This window comes from Miscanthus floridulus, chromosome 8 (genome assembly GCF_019320115.1).
Source record: "Miscanthus floridulus cultivar M001 chromosome 8, ASM1932011v1, whole genome shotgun sequence".
Classification (NCBI taxonomy): domain Eukaryota; kingdom Viridiplantae; phylum Streptophyta; class Magnoliopsida; order Poales; family Poaceae; genus Miscanthus; species Miscanthus floridulus.
In genome coordinates this window covers 70,287,804-70,313,072 of record NC_089587.1, presented here as the reverse complement: position 1 = coordinate 70,313,072, position 25,269 = coordinate 70,287,804, and the positions used below count along the sequence as shown (strand labels likewise).

Here is a 25,269-nt window from a genome sequence, read left to right as displayed (position 1 = left end):
ATGCTCGCCTGGAACTCTCCATTCAGCGATGACTTTGCTTTGGATCAAGCCATCGCTGATGAGCTCGCGCAGCTGATCTTCGCTTGTTGTTGGAGTCGGCCAAACCTTCTGAGCAGCCCTCATGGCCACGAACTCCTGGTTTTCGATCAAAGAAAGGGATGACTCCTCGTCCACGAAGGTCGCCTGGGACTTGCTTGCGGTTTTCTTCTTTCCCATGAACTGGCGGAAGCAAAAAGGCACTAGGAAAGATGAAGCTATGATGATGGTGCTCGGGTGACAGCGACGATGACAGCGGCGGATTTCTAAAAGCTAGGGTTTAAAGGCAAGAGCTGGGCAGCAAAGGAAAGGAAGATAAAAGGTCTTTAAATAGATTTTTCAGTAATAAAAATGGCCCACAAGGCCCGTTAAAACATAGTGTGAGAACGCAATGATCCATTTACCAACGTAGCTAAAACAACGGAGGGCACAAATCCACACAACGGTACAAACCAACGAGCAGATTTCAGACTTATCCGTCCAGCACCACGACAGGGTTATCAGATCGCTACAAGAACAACTCGTCAAACCAAGAAGAAAGAAAGGACTACCTCACAAGGAACAAAGGAACCCGGTTATTTAAGAAAGAACTCGGTAATCTCATGAACGATAGGGATCATAGCAGAAAAGTAAAAGACAACTCAGAAGACAAGATTCGTTCCATTACAAGCGGCTTCAAAAATAGAAGATTACAAATCTTATAAGACCCAATGAACTCGGTACCATGAAAAGCAAAGTAGCAAAGAGGAACACGGACACGGCTAGGCTCTGGAACGACTACGTGTCCCAAATTGCTACTCGGAAGGACAAACCACCATCAGCTATACTGTTTTCTTCAAAGGACGGACGCAGTGCATCCAAGACGGAAATCGGTAGCACGGCAAGACAACATGGAGCAGAGAAGGCCGGCGGGTATCTGTCTACCCAAGACCGATGTGATGCTAGATATGGTGTTGATCTACACCGGATAGTCTCAGGACAGACGACAAGGATCAACCCAGAACTGCCAGATGAAGGAACGAAGCCCACATCACAAGACTTCCTCCAACTACCACCACGTACATCCTGGCACAATGCTGTCGTGGAATTAGCCTATCTCTAATCTCTATCACAAGACTTCCTCCAGCTACAACAAGACACACAGGAACTACAAAATATGCCCGGGGGCTGCTCTACTTCACAAACTACCATGTTCATGACCACGAAGGTTTCAACAGAATGTCCAGTGGATAAAAACAGGCACTCCGGGACAGTATTTATAGATCAAAGGAGCGACGCACATGGACTAGGAGTACCAACGAAATAAGCCTAACAAAGAACATAGTGAAAAGACAGGACTCAGTAATGGATGACTCAGGTGAGAGGGAACAGTACTCGAAGACAGGCATATTCAGAAGAATATACCAGCACAGTACAACCCGTGAACAAAAGGCATTTACACTCAACCACCACCATACAACTACATCTGACAACAGCAGACTATCAAAGAATACGCCAAGACCTCGCATCTGAGTTCTTCCTAAACAAAACAACAAGGATATACGCTCGGAGGCTGCATGCTGCGAAACTACTCGGATGATGGTTTAATCCAAGACTAAAGGGCTGCTTCGGAAAGATGCCGCAAAACTACTCAGATGATGACATAATCCAACTCTCAGGGACTACTTCAGAACATAAGTTTTCAAATAACATAAAGATTCAAGACCCTCCAACTTTTTATTCCAAATAGCAAGAGGCTCGGGGGCTACACTCAGTGAGTGCCCTTTTTCTTCGAAAAAGCGTACGTCACCAAAAGACTTCCTCAACGCAGACCACTGCAAGACATTACGACAAAAAAAACCCGGAACGAGCCATATTCGAGTTCTTTTTGATAAAACTTCAACGAACAAACAGAGCAACTTCAAGACAAGATCCTCCAGCTCCTTGTTCCAAATAGCAAGAGGCTCGGGGGCTACAACCAGATGGATGTACTTTTTCTTCAAAAAAGCACTCACCACTCGAAGGTCCCAAGAAGCGCTACAAGGTTTCACTCCAGAAAGCACTCGGATGATATTTGTTTCTACTCAACAAGACTTGAAGGAGCGAAACGAGACTTTCAGAGCTCAACCATGAAGTGCTCGGGGGCTTGTCGATGCGGGACCCACAGTATACCCCACAAGGGAGAGAGAAGATCTAATCCAACTAGGATTCTTCCCATGTAATCTTAGTAGTAGTACTATTCAGTAATCCTACTAGGAAATCTCATTGTAAACCGACTAGAACTCTGGCCTCCTGACTATATAAAGGAGGACAGGGCTCCTGGGAGAAAAAAAGAAAACAATTGTACAACACAACACAATCAATCCAACGCAAAGGCTAACACCGACTGGACGTAGGGCTATTACTCGATCTACGATCGAGAGCCTGAACCAGGATAAATCGACTGTCTCTTGTGTTCACCATCGAGTTCCGCATACGCTGAAGCCCGAATATACTGCCCCGGGTATCCCCGTGGCTGGCTATCGGTGGTAAAACATCGACAGTCATACCCTGTTCTGCCACAAATGGATGTGCACGCTGTGTGTCATGCGCCAATCCTTGGTCTTGTACCTCTTCCTGTGGTCATACCTGCAACAAAATGATGTTAGTTGTACCACACACACCTCTGAATTGTAGCTTTGTTATTAATCGATAACACACCCATGCAATTCTTGGTTGGTGGAGTGAAGCAGTGGTGGGCAGCCTGTCATTCTTCCAAACTATCTGCAGACCTTGATGGGCAAGTGAATCTCGACCACATGGAAGAAAATAAGAGGGACGTCGCAGCGATACTCGTCTGACTCGTCCCTAGTGACAGGACTAAGATAGTACTGGAGCTCCGGAGCATCCCAAGGACACCAATGCACTTGAAATTTCGTAATTGAGTAAGGTTATGGTATAGTGCACATCGAACAAGACACATGTATGATAGTAAAGAGAGCGTAACCTGATGCTGTGTCAGGACGTCGAGACCATCCGTGTACTCCTTGTACTTGCACCTCGCATTCCCTCTAACTAACTCTGCTTTTGTCCAGATATACAGAGTTGTAGAGAGTGTATCCTGCTCATTCCATCGCTGCATTAAACACGATAATGAATTAGCCATTAATAATCTCATCATATGTAACTGCATCGAAGAATATAATAAACTGAAGTACTTACCGGTAAACCATTATTAAGGGGCCTCCCAACGGGCCATCATTCCCAACACCAAACCTAGAGTAGGTAGGAGCAACCCCCAAGGTTCGCATATCCTGAGGTGCGACGGCAGACAACGCATAGCTATCGATACGTCCATGATAGGACTGCGCTGCCCCAGCTATACGCCGCTATGTTCTCCCATGGCTGGCGTAGTATGTCAAGGAAGATCCAGCTGATGGTGTTGCGCGAGGCGTCTGGGAAGAGGAAAGCAGCAAGAAAGTGCCAGAGCCACACTCGAGCGAACCTGTCGATCTGAGCCTCCTCAGCCTGTGGATCTAAGTAATCAAAGCACTCCGTGATCTAGGACGACAAAACACCAGAAGTTTTCCTGAAATTGACCAAAAAAATTAAGACCCGATGGCTGCAGAAAAGCAATGCAAGTATTAAATAGGCTTGAATTACTTACTTATTTTTTAGAAGCCTCATCGTCCGGTGTAAGAAAGCCAGTAAACTGAGCCACCAGCTTCCTCCAGTGATCGTTGTAAACTATCCCTGTCACTGGAAGTCCCCCCAACCGAAGGCCTAAAATAGCCTTCACGTCCTGCATGGTCAAGGCCATCTCGCCACAAGGTAGGTGGAACATGTGGGTCTCAGGCCTCCACCTATTATAAGAATAGAACGACTGTTAGTTGCCTTAAATTTGTTACAAAAAAATTTATGTATAAAGAATGCACTCGCACCTGTCTACAGCTGCAGTAAGTAGTGCTGGGTCAAGGGGCGGAAGACCGTGGTTGACAACACGGACAAGCTCGAGAAAGCTAGCACGCCGTATGTACGGCGCATAACACTCATCCCACTAGTGTGCCCTGGTGTGCGTGCGGGGCCTCAAAGTAGGCAAGGCCATCTCTGCGCCGTTGTCACTCAAGATGTGTGCTTGGTGCTGGTCGTCGTACTCCACCTCAAGAATAGGGTACAACGGGTGCTGCGTGGGAGGGGCCATCCTGTTACAAATTGATAAACAAAGCATTAGAGTATTCAAATTAACAAAATTCAAATTAATATTACGTAGCATTGTAAAATTTGAACTACTTGTTATGCAATATGAAAGCACATGTATATATTCAAAGTAAAATTAATAAACATCACGCACTAATAACATAAACAACTTCACTAGGAATATAAGCATTTGACGAAACTTCATGAAGTCATCAAAAATCGACGTATCACACACTAGTAAGTACCGACATTTATAAACTAGTATCTATACCCAAAATCCCTAACTAAATAACTAACTATAAACTAAATAATAAATACCTAATCAATCCCTAAACCCAAAATCCTAACCTCAAACCTAAAAACTATCTACGTAAATCACAAATAAATTCACTAACCTAACTATCATAAATCACTAACTATCTTAAATCACTAACTATCATACAACCCTAACTATCCTATATTACTAATTATCATAAATCACTAATTATCCTAAAACAATAATAATCAAAATAACGTGAAATCGAGAAGGAGGTACCTTAGGAGCGGGCGGCCTTGACGTGCCGGCGTTCGTGGCGCGGCCGGCGCGGGCGGGCACGGCGGCGGGGCGTGTGTGGCTGGCGGCGGGCGATGCGGGCGGGCGGGCGGGCGGGCGGGCGGGCGGGGGTGCGTGCTGGCGGGGGGCTTGTTCGCGATATTTATTTGGCCCAGCCGCGCCATGCTCCGTGGTGCGAAGATCAGTGGCGCGGCAGAGCCCTGTCACGTCAACGATCGCAATTCCGGTTGTCGCCACATCAGACCTCTGCTGCGTCACCATGTATGACATGGCACGGCACAGACATTTGGCCAGATCAGGGCAATAGGCGCGACTAAAAATGTTAGTTAAAAAAAACCGACCACGTAAGATTTAAAATTAGTTTTCAAACCGTGTTAAAATTAAAAAAAAAATTCTCGCCGGCGGGCACCATCACCACCACCATGGCCGCCGCCACAGCCGCGGCAGCAGCCGTCTCCTCGTCGCGTCCGTATCCCCTCCTTCAACCCACCTCCAACACCACCTTTGTTTCCTTCCCGCGGCGACCGCTTCCAGCTACCTCCCTTGCCCTGTCCGCGCCCTCCCAGCTGTCGTTGCGGGGCTTGCCGCTGGCGCCGTCGGCCAACCCGAAGTACCACAACGCGAAGGTGGACGTGGGAGACGAGGATGTGTCCGGTGAGGAGCTCCTGCGGCGGTTCAATTGGCAGGTGTCCCCCGCGGGCGTCATGGAGGAGGTCAGGCGGCGGCGCAGGCACGACGACGCCCGGGACATGCGCAAGCGCAAGGCGCGGTCGGCGTCGCAGCGGTACCGCCGGAGGTGCGTCCCCCACTGCTCTATCGATCGCTCTCCTGATTAGTAAACTTGGATCTCTGTGTGTTCCTTGTCTTCGAATTTGAGGTGCTAAAATGACATGATTGCTGATTTATGGCCGTTTTTGCTTAATTGTAGGCCAAATTGTAAGTGTTAGCGACTGATTTGACCTACATGCATATGTACATTAAGTTGTTGTAGGTTAAGATGCTATGTGATCATATATCTGACAACAATAGTTTGATTGCCAAATTCATCAGGCATTGGGATGCCAACCAGTCTACAACTAATAGTCATGATCCTGAAGGTGGGGCAGCTAGATTATGTCACTACAGATCATTTCTGAATGGAAGTACCCGTGCATGTGAAATGGTCCTATTTTTGTCTTTGGTATTTTAGTCTGTTTGCAGATCATCATCATATATTGTGGTCATCTTATAACTCTTTGATCGCTTTTTTGAAAAGCGGGGTGTTATTCTTGATCATGAATACATGAGTGTGCATGTCCCTGGCATGTCAAAGTGCAAGGAAATGCCTAATCAAATACCCCATTGTGGGAAAGTTCAGCAAGCTTTATACTGAATTACTATTATTATTATGTGAAATCTATCATCATTCATCAAGGACATCTCCCCTTTCTGGGGAGATCATTGTTTTTGGCAATTTCAAAGTTCCTCAAGAGTTCAATTGCGCTGTAGCGACAACATAGAAAATACTCTGACTGACCCCTGAGCCCGGTCGTTCCACTGCAGGCGCTTCAAGGGCCCATATCCTCTCAACGATAACCAGGGGCTGAAGGAGCAGGCCTCTGATGATGATGAGAACGACAACTGGGAGCTCCCTGCAGGAGAGTTGCCTTCTTACAGGTAGAGATTGTCGAGAAATTGAAGCATGGTTTTGTCTGACAAGAGTTTCGATGCCTGAATCTTCAGTTCGTCCTGTCAGTTAGAGGAAATTGAGTAGGTGTTGCCAAATCGTTTGTAGCCGATTGGCGACCAAAGCACGGTAAAGATGTAAAGCTTTGTTCTGAATGTTAGTATGTCTCTAGAGCAGACCCTCCTGACTGTGCTGCAACTGCAAATACTTGATCTGTATTCAGTTGTTGTGGATGGATGTACTGGCTAGGGAAAGAGAGACTGAATGCCTGGTGTGTTCTCCCAAGAATTCTGATGCTAATTTTCCTGGTATGGAAAAGATGAGTTCTGATGCAGTAGACACTTGGTTTGGTGATCAACTCAGAAAAACTGTTCTTTTGCAGCTGCTAAATTGCCATACCGGTCTTGGCCCAATCATGTTGCAAATTCAGTTTTGAATACGTTACAATGAGGAATTATTGAACATGTGCCAGAAGTGACCAAAAACGACGTGGAGAAAACGATGAGGAGATTTCAGACGAAGAAAGGAGAAGAGTGGAGGAAAAGCTCGTGGCCGTGGCGTCACCTCCTCCTGTCTGCATGCCCATTTAATTTGCCACGTTATATTCCGGGTTCCGGCGTTATTCGGCGTATGATTGGGGTTCGCTTTTCTTATTTCTCCTCGACTTTTTTTCTTTTCTTTTTTGATTTTTTTTTTCATAGAGCTCGAGAGCTACACAGCACAGCAACGGAATGTGCAAGGTGTTCCCACCGGAAGGAACGCAGCATTCGGCTATCTCTGGACCCACCAGCCCAGTCTTCTCTTTTATTTACCTTCGTATGTATAATTGGCGCTTTAATGAAAAACCGATAAAACCTCTCAAACTTTGATCACTCGTCTGTACTCTGTCCGTCCTAAAATAACTCTCCATCTCGTATCATGTACTCTCTCTGTCATAAAATAAGTCTTCATTTCATATTTTGAGAAGTCAAATAATCTCGACATTAACCAAATATATACAAAACAATATTAATATTTGTGATACCAAATAAGCATTATTAGATTAATTGCGTCATACATCCAATCCTTATCCAACTTCCACTCAATCATCTCCATAAGAGTTTTTATAGTAAACCTATTTGAAGATAAAAATGTTGATCTTATTTTTTATAAACCTAATCAAAGTTGAGATTAGTTGACTCCTTGTATTGCAAGAGGGAGGAGTATGTTTTCAAAATAACTGTATTTATTTTACAAAAAACAAAAAAAATTGTGTGTATTTATCTTGAAAGCTACTTGCATAATGTTGTTTTTGTTTACCAAGTAGGGAGTTTTATAAAAAAAAACTCGACGCAGTACCTTTCGAAATTACATGTGAAAAAGATAAAATATTTGATTCAGATTCTTACATCTTCCTTTTCCTTAGTGGCTTTGCTCGATGCAACCAATGAACATGGCCATGTTGAACACCGAAGCCAGAGTGCTTATACCAAACTCAATGATCATCAATCCTAAAATATTAGACATGTCACAAGATCCAACGTTTTAGAACCAATCCAAAACGTATCTGAAGTGGGTGAAAGAACATCAACAATCGACTCATTAAGTACAGTATAGGTCGTAGATTCATCACCTCTAATCCTTGATTTGTCATGTTTGATGCCTGATTTCCACTCTACGACCCTTGATGATACGGTTGATGCCTCAGAGTTACTGTCCTTTATATGGAGTGCCCAGGAGCACCCCTCGCGTTTAGATAAATTGAGCTTTGCGGAGGAAATCGATGCCTGCAACAACGACCTCATCGTGGCTATCCTCGAAGTCATTGCAGGTAGCAAGCTCCTGACTAAAATCATCTGTCGTCAGTAGATTTATTTAGACTAAATCTAATCAAATTAGATCTAGTAAATGAGAGATGGATCCTCTCTCCTCGTCACCGACGGATTCTCTAGAGAGAAAGAAGCGAGAACCTAAGCGGCGGCAAGAGGACCCTGAAAGGGGTGACGGGCAGGGACGACTGGTCAATGTCGTGTTTATTTGGTATTATAACTACATTCAAATGAGTAATCAATGATGATAAAAAAATCAAAATCCGGAGGGCATAACAAGAACACACGTGTCATGATTCCTTTTCTCGAAAATGGCCATCCGAGCCAAGTTGTACGTCTTGCACAAGACATATCGAGCCTCTAACGCAGGGTATCCCTAAATTGTAGATTTGGAAATCGATACATAGCTCTCGCTATATATCGAGATTGTGCTCTAGATAAAAGGTCAAAGTATAATTACTTCTAATTGGAAACACAAAGGAAGTACTGTAGCAATTTTTATCTGACGCACGCTAGTCAGGCGAGGCACCAACAACAAGTCGCCGGCAGCCCGGCATCCAGCACTTCTCGGATCCAATGACGGCAGCCATCTGATCTGGTCAGCAGGTCATTACTATCTTGGATCCAACGTGCGCCTCGGGCCTCGGCACGACTTGTGTGCCATTGCCATCGGCGACTCGGCGCTCTGCTCGATCAGCTGGTCCTCGGTGGTGTGCTATGGTGTGACCCAACTAACCCATACCGACACCGGAATGCAATTTGCGGTCTCGTTTCGATGCCAGCCACTACTAAACTTTTCCATTTTTTCTTTTCTGTACGTACAAAAAAAATCATTTTTAGACGATTCAGGCCACGAGGTTGTCAGCGACTCGCAAGCAGCAATCGATGGTACTGAAATGAGTACCAAATGCAAGGATTCGGTCTACTAGTTTTGTCAGGCAGGAAGAATCCATGTGCAGATCTTGCTGCAGATACCCGCGTCAAAAGAGCTGCAATATGCAGGAGGAAGAAGCCAGTGAAAGGACACACGGATCTGCAGCAGTTCTGCCTGCCCCGTATCATGAACACAGGCCTGTCCAGTTGTACGATGTGCTCCTTATGTAAAAGAATGCAATTAACGCTTTTTAAAAAGTCAAACCATTTAAATTTTGACTAAAGTTATATAAAAAAGTATTAATATTTATGATACAAAATAAATATAGTTATAGAATATATTTTTATAATAAATTTATTTGGATACGTAAATGCTAATACCATAAAGTATAAACTTAGTCAAAGTAAAGCTAATTTAACTAACACAGATTTCATGATGTCAATTTTTTTTTTGACGGAGGGAGTACAACGCTAGGAGGGGCCGGCCGCTCTGCATCCCAGCCAGCAATGTCTCATGATCCCTCCAACATGCAGAGATACTATGCAGCTGGGCTGGCTGTGGCACACTGCAACAGAAGCTGAGCTAATCAAGCACAGTTGAAAGATTTTAAGGTTTGAATAGTGGAGGAGCATTTTCAGAAGTTGTTATGGCATGATGTGCCATGCCAGAGGCTGAGGGACAACGAAAGGTGTGCCAGCCTACAATTCAGGCCTCCTGTCCAACGCAAGAACCTTCCAAGCCTCCAACCAGGCAAAAGTACCCGGTTATCATGGCAGCTCATGTGTCTACCTCTACAGACAAACATACATGCATTTTATTGTATCATTCACCATTATTTTTCATCCATGCATGTGGACGTTATTTTATTTTCAGCCCTAGTATATATATAAATACTGTTCTGACGTGGTACCAAACTGCAGCTCAGATTTGTAGTTTACTCTACAAGCCACGCTCACCTGTTTCGGCGCCATCTTCAGATGGCAATATCACCAGAAGGCACCACCAACCCGGTGCACTGCACACACTTGTGCCAGCTTTTGTATTGTGGCCCATAGTTTTCCTTGATTACTACAGATAAACTAGCATCAGGAACAAGGGGTGGGTCTCAGAATAGGATACTGCAAAGGCTGTGCCTGTTTGCTTCCCCTTGCTTTTGACTCCAGTATGATAAGCCTGTCCCTGATAAACCTAGGAATAGTGGTACAAAAAAGGAACTGGGACCTTGATCCAGTCCAGGCAATGCCACCCTGTCATCGGACTTTAGATGATAAAGTAAAGATCAATGCTGCACCAAAATAGAAGACTAGGTTTTATCTAGCCTCATAGCCTGTGCTTATCTAACATCTCTGTGTCAGGTTTTGTGGGCTAACGGTTGAAAGCTCAGTGACCAAAGATGGGGAAGAAAACAATGGTTATGAGAGTGATCTGGAGGTTGGTCTGGTTCTTTCCTTTTCCTTCTAAACATGCTGATTTGATGCAAGAGGATGCTTTTCCCAGCGCTACAAGTTACAGATAAAGATGCTGAACATAAAGTTGCCATTATGTAAATGTAAAGTGAAAAAACAGCAAAAGCACAATGTTCTGTGTGGTTTTTCACTGAGGGGACAAATATTCTTTCAGGATCAGGACCACTACTACAGCAAGGTGCAAGGAAGGTGCACCATCCTTTTCTTCATCACAAACTACAAGATTGTTCTTACAGAATTCAGTGTAGTTTCCTCCAGAAAAAAAAAAGTTCACAATCGTAGAGTTGGTGACAATATCTATTGAGGTATGAGAGCATTCGGCAATGTAAAAAATCAGAAGAAGAAAGAAAGTCAAGTAGTCATCCTATTCATTCCCTCTTTCATCAAGAAAACTTACAGTGAACGTGCTACCTATCTTTATCTACATCCTACAAAAGAATCCTTTCCTTAGATATGTAAAAAAAAATGGATGGCTCTACGAGAAATAAGAACAGGAAAAGAAAACCTGAAGGCTAAATTTACCAAAGAGCAAATCACTCTTCTACCTAACTCTTTTTTGTGTTTCTTTCCCTGTCTGTGTATACCCATCATCTACCATGGATCAAATACAATGTTTACCCATGATCTACCATGGAAGACTTCCAGTGGCTGGATCTGTGAATGCTTTATGCACAAAATCTTTAAGACCGGTATCAAATACTTCACAGAACCGACGTGGCCAATCCTCTGGTTCCACCGGCTTAGTCCCCAATCCTGGTGCCCTGTCCCTGGATCCAACGTTCTCCTCGTCTTTCCAATCAGCAACATAGGTCGCTACACGCCCAGAAAACTTATCCTTGAACACCTCCCAAACTTGATACTTGTAATGGTTGATGAGCATCGTACCCTGACCAATGTTCACATACCTCACCCCTTCTTTCAGATGGAAGTGGTGCACCACATTGATGAGTGATGGGTTTAGTGTGTCCGGCCTGACAATTGACTTGTGGCGCTCCGGTGCAGCAAGCCTGCAGGTGTAACCTGTTGTAACGCCTTTCTTGGGAATTTTAGTCCGACCTGAGGGACCAAAGCTGTGGCATGCCGTCCTGAGCTCGCCGATCCGTGGCCTGTTTGAGTAGTTCTGGAGAATATTTGGAAGAGTCTGGTTGCCAGGGAAGTGCAAGAACTCGTCGATGTCGATGAACCCCACCCACTCACAGTTCTCTCGGGCCCTGAGAGCACAATGTGCAAAACCAGCCTCCTGAGACTTCATCCATGGCCACAGATGGCGTGTCACATTGTACCTTGATTGATCCATGGTACCGAGGACCTGCTCAATGTCATCATCACTGTTGTTGTCGTAGATGAACCACCGCTCCACACCGATATGCGAGTGGTAGATGATCCATTCTCGGAGGAACCTTGCCTGGTTGCGAAGCATGGTGCATACACACATTGAATGTGCCTTTTGCCGCCGATGTCTGTTATACCGAGGAAGTGGCTCAGGTTCAGCTATTGATGGCAGCGTAGAGTCCCTCTGGCCTTTCGTCCTGATGGAGACCAACATAGGCTTGTCATCACTGTCTCCATTGCGATTGGGATTAGTTGTCATCCTGAGATACCGGCGAATGCGAACTGGTGTCACACACCGGAAAATCTCTTGTGCAGCCGAAATCACAGGGGATGTGAGCACATGCTTTGGCTTTGACAGGTCACGGCCAAAGACGCACTGATACCTCGATGACACACCCAGACGGCCTGGCCGGAGGTTCATCCCCTTGGCGAACACAATGGTGGAGTTGTCCCTGCTGTCAACAAGTGCAGTATACACAAGCCTGTCCCATTGTAGCGGCGCCACCGGGGGTGACAGGGACAGGGACAGAGAGACATCCACACCAGATGGCTCGGCAGGGCAATGGACGAGGCTGGGTCCATCTGGCAAGGAGGCGGCCGAGAGGGGTGGTAGGCGCAGCTCCGAGGAGTTGGCAGGGGAGTACAAGCACTCAAACCGCTCAGTAGCTGGCAGCGACGACCCGTCCTTGAGGATCAGGAGAACACGATCCGGGAAGGCAACCGCGTGCTGGATTTGGACTGACGGCAACACGGTGTCAGCGCTGCTGCCAGTTTCCTGCGCTCTGGCATCAGAGGAAATGGCGTTCAGGGTCGCCGACGGCCACGCGGTCCTGAGCACCGGCCGGAATGATGCTGCATCAGAGAGAAGAACATCAGCACCTCGTGTAGAGAAGAAACAAACCAAGCGGATTCAGCATGCTTGAATTCATAAACACCAACAAACACATTCTTCATGTGATGGTGTGAGCTTTTCCTGTTCTAGTAAAAATCAGTCAAAAGCAAACGCCATCACTAGTATAATGTATTCACTTGCTAACGTTCCAACCCAGGTGCCACTGGCGCGTTTCCAATGAAATCATTAACTAACGGACATAATCCAAGGAGAAAAATTGCAATTTTCCCGGGAGTTGTAAGACCCCTCAGATCTACCGCAACGCCCCCACAAAAAAAGGAACCGACTTTTTCCTCACCTTCCCAACAACGAACACCAAACACATACCAAAATTGTATCTAAAAATGAAAACTTTCTCCCCCCAAATCATTGTTAATCCCACCACGCTCGAAGCACACGATTCTCGTGACAGTACAATTCCGGCGACCCACCTAAACCCCACCTAAGATCCAATAATTCACGCCAGGAGAAGGCAGACAGTACAGTGAGGAGGCAAATGGGGAAGGAAAGCTCACCTCCAATGACGTGCACGCCGCCGAGGACGACTACGCCAGCGCACAGGAACGCGAAGAGCGCCGCGAAGACACGCCGCTGCGGCGCCGCCGCCGCCGACGACGGCGACCGGTGGCCCCTGGCGGCAGGGGAACCTCCGCCGCCGCCGCCACTTCCTGTCGCTACAGTAACCTTACAGCTCCCGAGCCTGCTCAGCTTCCTCTCCTTCGCCGACATCGCCATCGCCGGCGCCGGTCACAACCGCCGCTCCCGGTCCGGCAGCAGCCCAGATCCCCAAGCGGCGGCGGCAGAGAGCCTCACAGGCCACACCATCCGCAAACGCGCTACGGGGAGTCGTGGAGCATCGGCGCCCCGCCAATATCTCGACGGGTGGTTGCCGTGGACGAGGAAGAGGCGAAGCGGCGGCCGGCGAATCCGAAGCGGTGGTTGCGTTCTGGCTGTGCTTTGCCGACCGACTCCTGCTGCTGCAGTGTCTGCTGGGCAACCGGCGCGTTTATAGCCGCGGCCACGCCTCTGACCGGTGGGCCAGCACGTCCCTCTTAGGCCCACGCGTCGGTGGGGTGAGGCCGGCCGCGAAGCGCGGTCGTGCGGCGCGTGGCTGCCTGGCTGGGAATGTCGTGTGGGCCCGTTGGGACAGTGCGCCAGTGACAGGTGGGCTCGGTTCTAACGGCACGGGACGTCGGGCCAATGGAGCGGCGGGTTCGCTGGGGTGGTTATTTCATTGGGACGTGCTGTATGACAGTGGGGTCAGCATGCATGGGTCCACCATGTCAGTTGCTGAAGTGGGGATTGGTGGTGGTGTCTTGTGATTTGGATGGAACAGCAATAATTGGTGTGCACATGAGCGAAAGGTGTTATTCTGTAAATTCTGCCTGTCCATTGGGGGAATTTATCTATTCCTGAATATAACTAGTAATATATATAACAGCAAGGTTTTCTTTTCATTCCCATTCACTTTGTTGCTCTGCTTTAATGCAATTAGAGAGTAGAGACAAGAAACAATAATGGAAGAATAAAAAAAAGGCAGATTTGGCAGGGCATGGAAAGAGAATGCTAGCAAAGCATGAATATATTTCCCAAAAAAACGCAAATTGCATGAATATATATTATTATATATATCTGATTCATGTATCTGAAAATTTTAATGCAAAATAAGTCCCTGGTTTCACAGCATGTTTTTGAACTTTAGATCCTCACAAAATTACTGGACACCTATTTTACCATTTAATTTGAGAATGTCAGGTTTAGTTTGTAGCAGTGTTCTACTTCTGTATCAGTTGATGGCTAATTCGCTTTCATTATATATTTTCGATATGCATATACATATGCATGAATGTGTCATGTTTTTAACTTTTTATTGGCTACTACATCGGAGGAGCATCTCGATGAGGAAAGTTGCTACGTGTTAGATTTGTGGTCACAAGAATTCTTCATTTGGACCATATTATGGCCCTACTTGATTGAAATGTTTTTTGGCATTTTCATAAGCACGTGAAACCTTTGGTACCTTTCCTCTACATGCCAAAAGCTAGTATCTGATTGTAATTCCATTGAATTCGAGTTAGTCAAATTAGTGTATCAGATTAATTCACATCTCATAGCTAAGGGGCGGAGCTGGGCTATCTGACAACAATGGAATTTTAACATCCAAGAGTTAACTTACTTCGAGACGGAACAAGACAAATAATCATACTTATTAGTACAGCAATGCCTTTTTATTCTAGATCCACCCCAGAATTCCGCTCTTAAATATTTTTAATTTGAAATATAAATGTTTGTAGCTGTTTTAAAGGCATTAAATAAGCAGATCCCCATACTGCTACATCAAAGAGAGAAATATAAATTTGCCCTTTGGGTTGATCTAGGAATCTTGACACTGTAGCTTAGTATACCCTACCTCAAAGGGCAGGGAAGTCAAATGTGGTCCACTAAAGGTTACATACTGTGATGATACTGATCTCTGCCTTAATCCCGGTTAACAAGTTGTATGAGAGAGAGAGAGAGAGAGAGAGAGAGAGAGAGAGGGAGGGAGTAGAAAACCTGCATCCAACCAATCTGGAGGACATACAGAAAAGCTATCATAATGAAAGACACTTGTCCTGGTAATACTTTATTGACTGTCCTGCTGTTCCTGCCTTTGCCTTTCTGTACAATTTTCCTCTTCAGCTACTGTGAAGCAGCACATAACTAAAAAAGGTTTCAGAGAATCCGGCCATTGGTTGGCTATTGATGCTAGGGCTACTACCAGTTCTGTAAAAGTGGTTGTCCGTATGGATTATTGGCATTAACATCTCACGAAGAAAGATTACTCAGATAGCAGGGGTTTAGGATTTGGTTATGTTTACCTTGAGGCTTCAGCATTTAACACCATTGAAATGGATCATGCCGTGTAGATGAAAACTTTTATCTAAGGCCTGAGTTGCAGGAAGCAGAATGCCGAATGAAATACAAAAGGCACGGCAAGGATATTTCTGGTCAGAGTTTGTTAGAAAGCATAACTGTCCTTCAGAACCTTTTTTCTGGACATGCACTACTCATGAATCGTGATAGAGAATATCACAACAGAGCAGCACATGATCTCTTGGTTGAGCTGTGTGTATAAAAGGGCAGCAGCATCATAAGCTCGAAGCATCGCAACCCAAACATTTCATTAGCTAGCTCTGAAGGTAAGAGTTGTAGGAAACTGAACTCTGCCTGTCTTCAATTCCGTGACAGACAGTTTCAGGAGTTCAGTTTTCTCCAACATCTTATCTTCAGCGCCTCTATCAGTAGCCATTGCAAAATCAAGTAGCTAGGCTAGGGTGAGAACCATGAGCTGAAGCTTTGGCAATTGAATTTGAGAATTGGATGGAACCAAATCTGATTGCGAAAGCAAAGACGAGACTTGGTTTCCTCCAATATCTCATGTTCAGTTGATCTGATGATGTGTAGGTGCACTGGTCCAGTGCAGTAAGACACTTCTCTGAAGAATTTGGAAGCTGAAGGTGAGTGTTGGCGGGAACCAAATCTCCTGCTCCATGCACAGCGCAAGATTTGGTTTCCTCCAATGTCTCATCTTCAACTGTCCCAAATAAATGCAACTTTGGAGGCGTTTTCAGGATTATTGTTACCCTTCACGAGTGACCAAATACAGCATTTCCAGTTAACCAAAGAGTGAGCTCTTTGCATCCATTTGGGGTCTTGGGGGAAAGGATTTCAGATTGGACTGAACCTCTAAACATTTCCAAATTCATTATTGACAATGTCATATCGTGGTTTCAGATTGGACTGAACCTTCTCTGAAACCAGTTCAGTGTCGCACTTATTTCCCTAGCCTGATAAAATACTGCACAGAAAGTGTGTCCTCTAGCAAAACCAGCTTCTCTCAGTGAAAGTTCAGTCAAGGGGGCCATCATTTATTAAAGATATGAAGGCACGCCGAATCGGCGGCCTTCTAGGGTGTCCACGTACGCACTTTTTATTTAGTGCGTTAGATAGAGATTCCACGGCTCAGATGAAGTAACCGGCCAGGTGAGGCAGTGGCGGGTGACATGCATGGCCGGTGCCTAACGTGTACATTCATGCTGCTGGGGCCGTCCTCGCTTTGCATGCATCACTTGTCGACTTGTGTGCACCCTGGCCCCATCTCGTCCTCATTTCCGGTTCTCGTCCCATCCCCGTCCCCCTCCCCATCTCCATTTCTGAGCCGCCTGCGCGGGCCGCAGAGCTCGGCGCGAAACAAGTCGGATAGCCGAACATTTAATGCCTGCGCCGACCATGTACGATCGGCCACCGACCATGCACCGACCGGCATGGCTCCCATACCGTCTCCATCTCCGGTTCTCATCCCATCCCCATTTCCATTTCTCACTCACACAGGCACCCGACCCCGTCGCCACCAACCCTAGCCGGACGAGCTCCATCTCGCCGCTGGCACCGGCCTCCTCCTCCTCTGCTCCTCCCTTCTTTCCCCTGCAACCCTAGCCCCGACGAGCTCCACGGCACTGTCAGCGCCACAGCCGTCGGTCGTCTCTCCGGCGTCGGCGGCCACCCCTCCCCCCGCCCGCTTCCCCCTCCCCTACCCCTCCATCTCCCGACGGCGCGACCACTATACCCCGCGACGGCGCGACCGCGTCCGTCCCGTCGGATTGCGCCGCGTCGCGGCCGGCGTGGAGGCGCTCAAGGAATCCATCCGGGGCCTCGACGTGGCCGTGGTTCGGCCGCGCGGAACATTACCACCTCGCTGCGCGGACGAATCGTGTCGTGTCCTCTTCCTCCCCCCCGGCGGCTACGGGTCCAGCTGCGGCAGCTGCGCGGACCGGTGGCCCTTGCTGGCGGCAACAGCGCTTGGGTCACGACCGGCCTCTGCTGCAAGCGCTTCCCTCATCTTCATCTCTGCCCAAGCTGGGTACTCCCACCTTGCCGCTGTCTTCGAGTAGATCGACGCCGTCCAGGTTCGCGTCCCCTTCTTCTCAGTCTGGATCTGGGGTTCAGTCTCGATGGGGTTGTTGCGGCCTTCTCGATTTGGTTAGGTTTTGACTGACATCTCTGTGTTTCCTTTTCTTGAGGCCCTGCAACTTGCCGGGAACGCCGCCGAGGATCCACATGGTCGTCACTGATAAAGGTCAGCACAGGAAAGCATGGTTGATAATTATATTTTCAGAGTCCTGAAATTTTTATTGGATGCCCCTGAATCCGTTACTGACAAGATTTTCTCTAATACAACGACAATCTCTGAATACCTCATCTCTGAAGACCTTCTAGATGTATGATTCAGTGCCAGCCTGCTAAGTATTTTCTCGCTGTTCCTTTTGACAGGTTAGTGGACTATTCATTTTCTCCTACTTTACTACTGCAGGTTGATATTTCTGTTGTCGGTCTCACCAGCTTCAGTGGACCCGATGTCCCCTTTGATGTGGATGTCTTTGACTCTAGTGTACATTACATCAAGTTAATGAAGTAAGTAGCTTGTTCTTTCGTGTTTTCTTTCATTGAAGTGAGAATATCTGTGCTTTATATCATTACATGTTACCTGGATCATGTTGTGTAACAAGGGAATCTAATGATTTAGTTACCGCCATCATTTCCGGACAATTTTTGACTTTGAAGCAATAAAAAAGCTGCTGGCTTCCCAAAAATTTACATTCTGGTATTCATCTATGACTGCAACCATGTCACCATTGACGTAATAATATTACTGTAACACATCTGAAATCTTGTTGTGCTCTTTTAGTTATGATGCGCTCCATGGTGTTGCTGGAGCTTATGCCAGACACATCTTTGTGGAAGAGCTTGGTGCTGATGAAAGCTCGCTGTTGAATTGTGTCCCGAAAGTAATGAGCTCTTCTATTGTCACAAATTTCTACTTAAAATATGGCTTGGTATTAATTCATCACTTATGTTTTTGCAGGAGGACTTTGGAGGTGGTCATCCGGATCCTAGCCTCACCTATGCAAAAGAGTTGGTTGAACGGATGGATCTTGGAAAGTCATCCTCAAATGTTGAGCCCCCTGAATTTGGCGCTGCAGCTGATGGAGATGCTGATCGCAACATGATTCTGGGTAAAAGGTATGATATGTTCGAATATCTCGCTATGTAGAAAATTTGTTTTGGATTCTAGAAAAGCATAAGGAATTCATGGTACTCCCCCTTTGCCTTGTTATAGATTCTTTGTGGCACCATCGGACTCTGTTGCCATTATCGTGGCCAATGCTGTCCAATCAATTCCTTACTTTGCTTCTGGCCTCAAGGGAGTTGCCAGGTGAAAAGCTCTCCTCCATACTGTGCTGCTAATATAACATCTAGATATATTGTCGCTGTAAAAACTCTCACTGTAGGCTCAAAGCGGTAAACTTCACTGTAGCCTGCAGTAAAAATGCATGTTTCTCTCTACATTTTGTGCACCATCTGTTTTAAGTCTGGTAGTGTTCTGCCCAATAAATCTGCTTAACATATCAGCGACAATACCATTTGGAACACAGTTTCTGCTAACGCCAACTTTTTCATCCCCTAGCCGTCTGACCTTAGATGCATTTAAAATTTCTCTATGCACTGATACGCTGCTTATGATAATCCATTGTTGTAGTTGCAGGAGCATGCCAATATCTGCTGCCTTTGATGTTGTTGCAAAGAATTTGAATCTCAAGTTCTTTGAGGTAAAGTGTTGAGACCTTGGTTTGCAAGATTTTTGAATGCTAGATAAATCTAACATAAACAACCATGTTTCAGGTGCCTACTGGGCGGAAGTTTTTTGGGAATTTGATGGATGCTGGAATGTGCTCAATCTGTGGTGAAGAAAGCTTTGGCACTGGTAATATTTGGCTTCTGGCTATCATTTATATACATGCGAATCACAGTAGTAAACATGCTAGCACCTCTTGTATCGTCATGTTAGATGGGTAAATTGTGTTAACATGAATGGGGCAAATCACTTGTTGTGTTCTGATAGTGAGCTCTCTCGCCCTTTTATTGAGTCGGTCATGAATCCAACCCATAGTAAGGTCAAGGACTTGTTGGTATTTGGTATAGACATTATTGAGATGTTTATATGTACTACTTTGGCCAGGGTCTGACCACATTCGTGAGAAGGATGGCATCTGGGCTGTGCTTGCATGGCTTTCTATTATTGCTTTCAAGAATAAGGATGACCTTGGAGGAGATAAGCTTGTCAGTGTTGAAGATATTGTCCGTCAGCACTGGGCCACATATGGTTGCCATTATTACACACGCTATGACTATGAGGTACTAACTTTTTTTGACATTCGCCTTGCATATATGTACCACCTGTTTCAGATATCATTCTAAATGCACAAGTTTGTTTGTGAAGAATGTTGGCGCGGGGGCTGCTAAGGAGCTTATGGCAAACCTAGGAAGCATGCAGTCATCACTTTCTGATGTCAACAAGTAAGTGGAACTTTTTAAAGTGTAAAGGAATCAGTGCCTCCAAAAAATTATGGTCGTACTCCCGTATATACATATATCAACTTAAGCAATCTTGAACATTTTAGTGCCATATCTAAATTATCTCTGTCAGGCTGATCAAGGAGATCCGGTCTGATGTTTCTGAAGTAGTTGTATCTGACGAGTTTGAGTACAAGGATCCTGTTGATGGCTCTGTGTCCAAGCACCAGGGCATCCAATACCTCTTCGGAGATGGTTCACGGCTGGTATGTAGACCTGTGTTGTTTTAGATATCCTCTATTTTATGTCTTGAACCAAAACAAAGGGAGTGGTGTGAAAACCTTGTTCCAGTCAACAATACATTTCCTTTTTTGCAATATTATCAGTCGGTACATGATAAGTCTGAGCTGGATTCATCCTTGGTCAGATGGATATATTTGAGATCTCTGTCTATATCATACTGGTGAGCTAACATGGATTTTCGGCATTCTAGGTGTTCCGCCTCTCTGGAACTGGTTCTGTTGGTGCCACCATCCGTGTCTACATCGAGCAGTACGAGAAGGGTTCCTCCAAGACCGGCAGGGATTCACAGGATGCCCTTGCTCCGTTGGTAAGATACTATCCTGTCCTTTCGGTTCACAGAGTTGAATATACATTGGGTTTCTGTGAAACTGCATTTTCTAATTTTGTGTTTCATCTCAAGGTTGTTGCGCTCAAGCTCTCCAAGATGCAAGAGTACACTGGCCGCTCTGCCCCGACCGTTATCACATAAAAATTTTGAAGAGTGTCTTAGAATGAGTTGAGGCGGTTACACAAACTCTCATTCCGGCCTCTTGTTCCATAGTTTTTCTTTCATGTTGCATCTCACCGATGAATAAAATGTATGTATCAGACTGTCTCGTTTTTTTGCCCATACTGTAGAGTAAGCCGCTGGCACAGCATGCGGTAATAATCTTGTTACAGTGTTGTAATTGGGAGCATGTTCCTTCTAATCTTGTTCTCCTTTGAAAAGCTTCTTCTAATCTTATTAGAAGTGTTTCTGGTTTGTTCGAGCATTTGCGTATCATTTTTTCCTTTCTGAAGAGAACAAAAAAATTTTACTCAACTGTATAACCTGTCACTAATGTTTTGATGTCTGTTTGGTGAGGCTTGGTTATCAACCATCCGAGAATTAACCATTCCTGTGTGATCTGGTTGTAGACCCTGTCTTCTTAAGTTCCTTGTAATTGCGAATAACGAGTGCCATTATGGCAGGGGATCGTGGTTGTGGGTTGGGATATATTTGCATCGGTGTTGGTCTTGTTTGATGTGATCAGCACAGCGGTGTTGGTTCAGCTCCATGATTTACAGGCCCGAGTGACCGGTGGTTCTGAACTTCTGATACATGTTCTGTTCTTGTGATAGATGGCCCTCTGAACTCCATCCACCGAATTTTTGATGTTTTGGGATTGGAAACGAGTTGATGTTTTGAAAGTGGAAATGAATCGAGTTCTTTTGAATGTTAATGAGAGCGGTGGCATAAACCATCTGTGCAAGTACGCCAAGATAAGCCGATTGAAGGAAACAATTAGAAACCTAGAAATTTCGACACGCATCAGCGATCACAAGCACACGACAAGCTAGGGAACTCGTTTTTCTTTTAAAATGAAAAAAATGATTTAGAATGACTTTGACTTCGTCTCGGCTCATTCAACTCGGTTTGAAGTTGATAATTCAGGAGACTATAAATAAAAGTATGCTAATTTTGAAGAAAGCTCAAAAGAAGTGTTCTTGATTCGTTATCCAACACTAGAACCAGCATACCGCAGCTATTATTATGGGCATCTCAAGTTTCTTACAGCGTCAGCCTCGTTTGCCATCTACGTAGCCCGCCTCTCACACAGAGGTAGGTCAGTCCCCGCCGGAGAATCAAGGAGCCGTGGCGCCCTTGCCGCTGCCGTTGGAGTGCCTAGGCTCCCACATGATGGTTGTCTCCGCGATCAGCGAGGTCACCATGTACGGGTCCATGTTGCACGCTGGCCTCCTATCCTCCAAGTAGCCTGAGGCAAACCAAGAAACCTCACAGGGTTCAGTTCAGCCGCAAGAACCAACCGAAGCAGCAGAAGGCCGCACTGGAAAGAAAGAAACCGGTTCCACTGCCTCTCACTTAGTTGTACTCTCTCTCTACTTGAAACACTTCAAATCTCTTACAACAAGTACATCACCCGCGACGAAGCGCAAGTACATCACCCGCAACGAAGCGCGAGAAGCAGTGGCTGGGGTTGGTGGACACATTTAATGTCTCTCCTCCTTACCATCAGATAAAAATGATTCACCGTCCAAGCTGTACTATTGTAATAGTACCTAAGTAATATGAACTCGTAGGGACGTTGTGGTAGTTTCTAAGTAATATGCAGGACCATGCAGGACCATTTAAACTGCTACGATTTAGGACACATGCATGGCCACGTTACTCCCAGGATGGTCGGTGGTTGGGGTTGATCGCCATTACTACATCTACCATAATGGCTTTGTGCTTAGCGTCGCTTGCGGTTACGCCTACCATGACCCAAGTCTCCCCGTGGTTTTTTTTGCCCTCTTGTCGGAACCTTGCCTTGCAGCCGTATTAGTCCTTAATGGCCGGTACATTGTACTTCGTAGAGGTGAACACACGAACGTGTGCATCAATGGAACTATATACTTATATGTATGCAATGATGAGGCCTAGTAAGTGCCAGCACGCTGGCACAAAGAACAAAATCTTGTAGATTCTACTACATACCTAGGTGGTTAGTTGAGGTGTAGCCACGTAGTACGTGCATTATTGTGCCGTATTGTTAGTAGACACGCCATCCTTAGGTGCCACACATGTCGTTGTGTGCATGGCCTATGCGTGCTTGTTACAGAATTAGGTTCGCACTGTACCTTCGTGGTCCGCATTCACACTGAGTAACGTCAGTAGTGACCCACGTCCCCTCATACCCCTTTTCTGCACTCTTGTCGGGCCCTTGCCCTGCAATCGTACTACTCAGTAATGGCACCACACGTCACTCGCCTCGAACGCGTGAAATTTGGTCAATTTGTTCGTAGTGATCCCACGTAAGAACCCTGGTGAACCGCGCCAAGACCACAGACCGCTCTGCCTTTATAAGCAGAGCCTGGCTTAGCTGGTAGCACTCTTTTTTGAGTTCTTGTCGGAACCTTGGCTTACAGCCGTATTAGTCATTAATGGCCTCAGACATCGCTCACCTCAAACGCGTAGGACGTGCATTAATGCATGGCCTGTTTGTGCATTGTTATCCCATATTACTAGCAGCTACGCCATCCATAGGTGTCACGCGTGCCGTAGTCTGCATGGCCTACTTGTGCTTGTTACATAGTTAGGTCTACACTGTGGCCTTGTGCTCCGCGCTCGCCCATGAACCACGTCAATAGTAACCCATGTCTCCTTGTACCCCTTTTCTGCACTCTTGTCGGACCCTTGCCCTACAGTCGTACTACTCAGTAATGGCACCACACGTCACTCGCCTCGAACGGGCGAAATCTGGTCGATTCGTTCGTAGTGATCCCGCGCAAGAACCCTAGTGAACCACGCCAGGACCACAGACCGCTCGGCCTTTATAAGCAAAGCCTGCCTTGGCCATTGGTACCACCACTCGTCGCACTTTAGCTCGCTTAGGTTTTCTCTTTGAGCAAGCTTTTTACTCGGGCCTTCTTTGTAGCCACGACCAGAAATGGCAGGAACCTGGGTTAGTAGTTACTGCCTAAACGTTGAGGCCTTTCCTAGAATCCTGCACGCCACCCTGCAAAAGCTCGGAGTCAAATATCGTCCCGAGTATGAGGGCCGTGAGTATCAGAAACATGGCATCGATCGGTGTGAGGTTACCATTTACATTGGGAAGAGTGAAGAGTTCCCCGACATCACCGAAGCCTGGAGTATGACCGCAACCGGATTTAGCTTCACCGACACCTACCAGGTTGTGGCCCGCAAAGCTTTGCGGTATCTTTGCCAGCTCTATGAAGAGCCCGTTGCCCGTACCCCCATGAGGTTCTTTCCACCCTTGGATAGGAATCGGCGGCCATGGATGGCTCGCATGGAGGCTTTGCAAGGGCGTGATGCCCAAGAAGATAGTCCTACCGTGGTACACTTGACCACGTACATGCTTGCTCTGGATGAGCAGTATGACCGGCAAGCCTTGGAGCTGAGGGCGTGCCTCCGGCGCGTCGAAGAAGCCGAGATCTTCACTCGGATGCTCTAGGTGCAGCTCGCCAAAGCGCATGCCAGTGCTGCAGCTGCTGAGAGCCGGGAGACTGCAATGTCAGAAGCTCTGAAGGAGGCCGAAGATCGGCATGTTCATCAACTGGGTGAGGCCTATTTGTTCACTAGGGCCAAGCGGAGGGCGCTGGTTGATGAAATGCGGGATGCCCCGATCTTGGAGGGGATCCCTATCCACCCAACTGAAACAAGGAGAACCGGTGATGTAGAACCGCCAGCGCCTCCACCTTCGGAAGTGTTAGAAGCAGAACCCTTAGTTCCTCTCACTCAGCCATTAGCGCGAGAAGTTGCAGATCCATATCCAGGACAGTAAAAGAATCCACCGAGCACAGGAATCAAGCTGCGTGGTTTCAAGGTGGATTAGTTGCCTTGGGATGCTCCTCTTGTCGTTGTTGTCATCCGTAGTTATTGGATGCGTGTTGTAGATTCACCTAAGAAGAATGAATCCTAATTCACTTTTTGTAAACCCTCCCGTTAGGGGAAGTATTTGTGTTTTAGTTTTCCTATTTTCGCCTATAATGTAATGTTATCCAATGTTGTACTTCAAATCTAAGTGCGTTAGTTGCTTGAACCCAACTCCATCAAATACTTTTTTCCACTAGAATAGGCACCATGTAATGACAACCAACCTGACCAGCCTTAAGTACTAATACGATGAGAAAACATATTAGCAATATGAGGTTTCCTATACCAAGCAAATCACCCGCAGCGAAGCGCGGGCAGCAATGGCTATTTGTTATGAAGTAACTGCAATAAATTTCGTATAAAAATGCAACTATCTTCAAGGGTGCTTCTGCTTGCAGTAGAACCCAACATCTGAATGTGGCTGTTGGGATCATT

General features: G+C 46.2%; 3 protein-coding genes across 8 annotated transcripts; 2 read left to right on the top strand and 1 right to left on the bottom strand.

Moving 5' to 3' along the window:
- Nucleotides 1–5,166: 5,166 nt before the first annotated feature.
- Nucleotides 5,167–6,587, top strand: LOC136472476 (small ribosomal subunit protein bS21c-like). The gene is made up of 2 exons (XM_066470181.1): nucleotides 5,167–5,540; nucleotides 6,287–6,587. Exons 1-2 carry the CDS (start codon nucleotides 5,167–5,169, stop codon nucleotides 6,402–6,404), a joined length of 492 nt encoding a protein of 163 aa, XP_066326278.1. The 3' UTR covers nucleotides 6,405–6,587.
- A 4,255-nt stretch (nucleotides 6,588–10,842) lies between these two features.
- LOC136472475 (glycosyltransferase family 92 protein Os08g0121900-like) lies at nucleotides 10,843–13,657 on the bottom strand. Its single transcript, XM_066470180.1, has 2 exons — nucleotides 13,298–13,657; nucleotides 10,843–12,742 (listed from the first exon to the last, which is right to left on the bottom strand). Exons 1-2 carry the CDS (start codon nucleotides 13,515–13,517, stop codon nucleotides 11,184–11,186), a joined length of 1,779 nt encoding a protein of 592 aa, XP_066326277.1. The 5' UTR covers nucleotides 13,518–13,657; the 3' UTR covers nucleotides 10,843–11,183.
- Nucleotides 13,658–17,343: 3,686 nt separating this feature from the next.
- Nucleotides 17,344–21,136, top strand: LOC136472474 (phosphoglucomutase, cytoplasmic 2-like). 6 transcript variants are annotated; one of them, XM_066470175.1, is made up of 14 exons: nucleotides 17,347–17,898; nucleotides 18,030–18,040; nucleotides 18,133–18,233; nucleotides 18,346–18,423; nucleotides 18,508–18,607; nucleotides 18,685–18,842; nucleotides 18,940–19,035; nucleotides 19,366–19,429; nucleotides 19,503–19,584; nucleotides 19,840–20,015; nucleotides 20,101–20,177; nucleotides 20,308–20,440; nucleotides 20,668–20,784; nucleotides 20,878–21,136. In XM_066470175.1, the coding sequence occupies exons 1-14, from the start codon at nucleotides 17,880–17,882 to the stop codon at nucleotides 20,944–20,946; spliced, it is 1,281 nt and encodes a 426-aa protein (XP_066326272.1). In that variant the 5' UTR covers nucleotides 17,347–17,879; the 3' UTR covers nucleotides 20,947–21,136. The 6 variants fall into 6 exon arrangements, with proteins under 6 accessions (XP_066326275.1, XP_066326272.1, XP_066326270.1 ...); XM_066470173.1 differs by having other exon boundaries at nucleotides 17,350–17,898; nucleotides 19,360–19,429; XM_066470178.1 differs by lacking the exon at nucleotides 18,940–19,035 and having other exon boundaries at nucleotides 17,344–17,898; nucleotides 19,360–19,429.
- The last annotated feature ends 4,133 nt before the right edge of the window (nucleotides 21,137–25,269 follow it).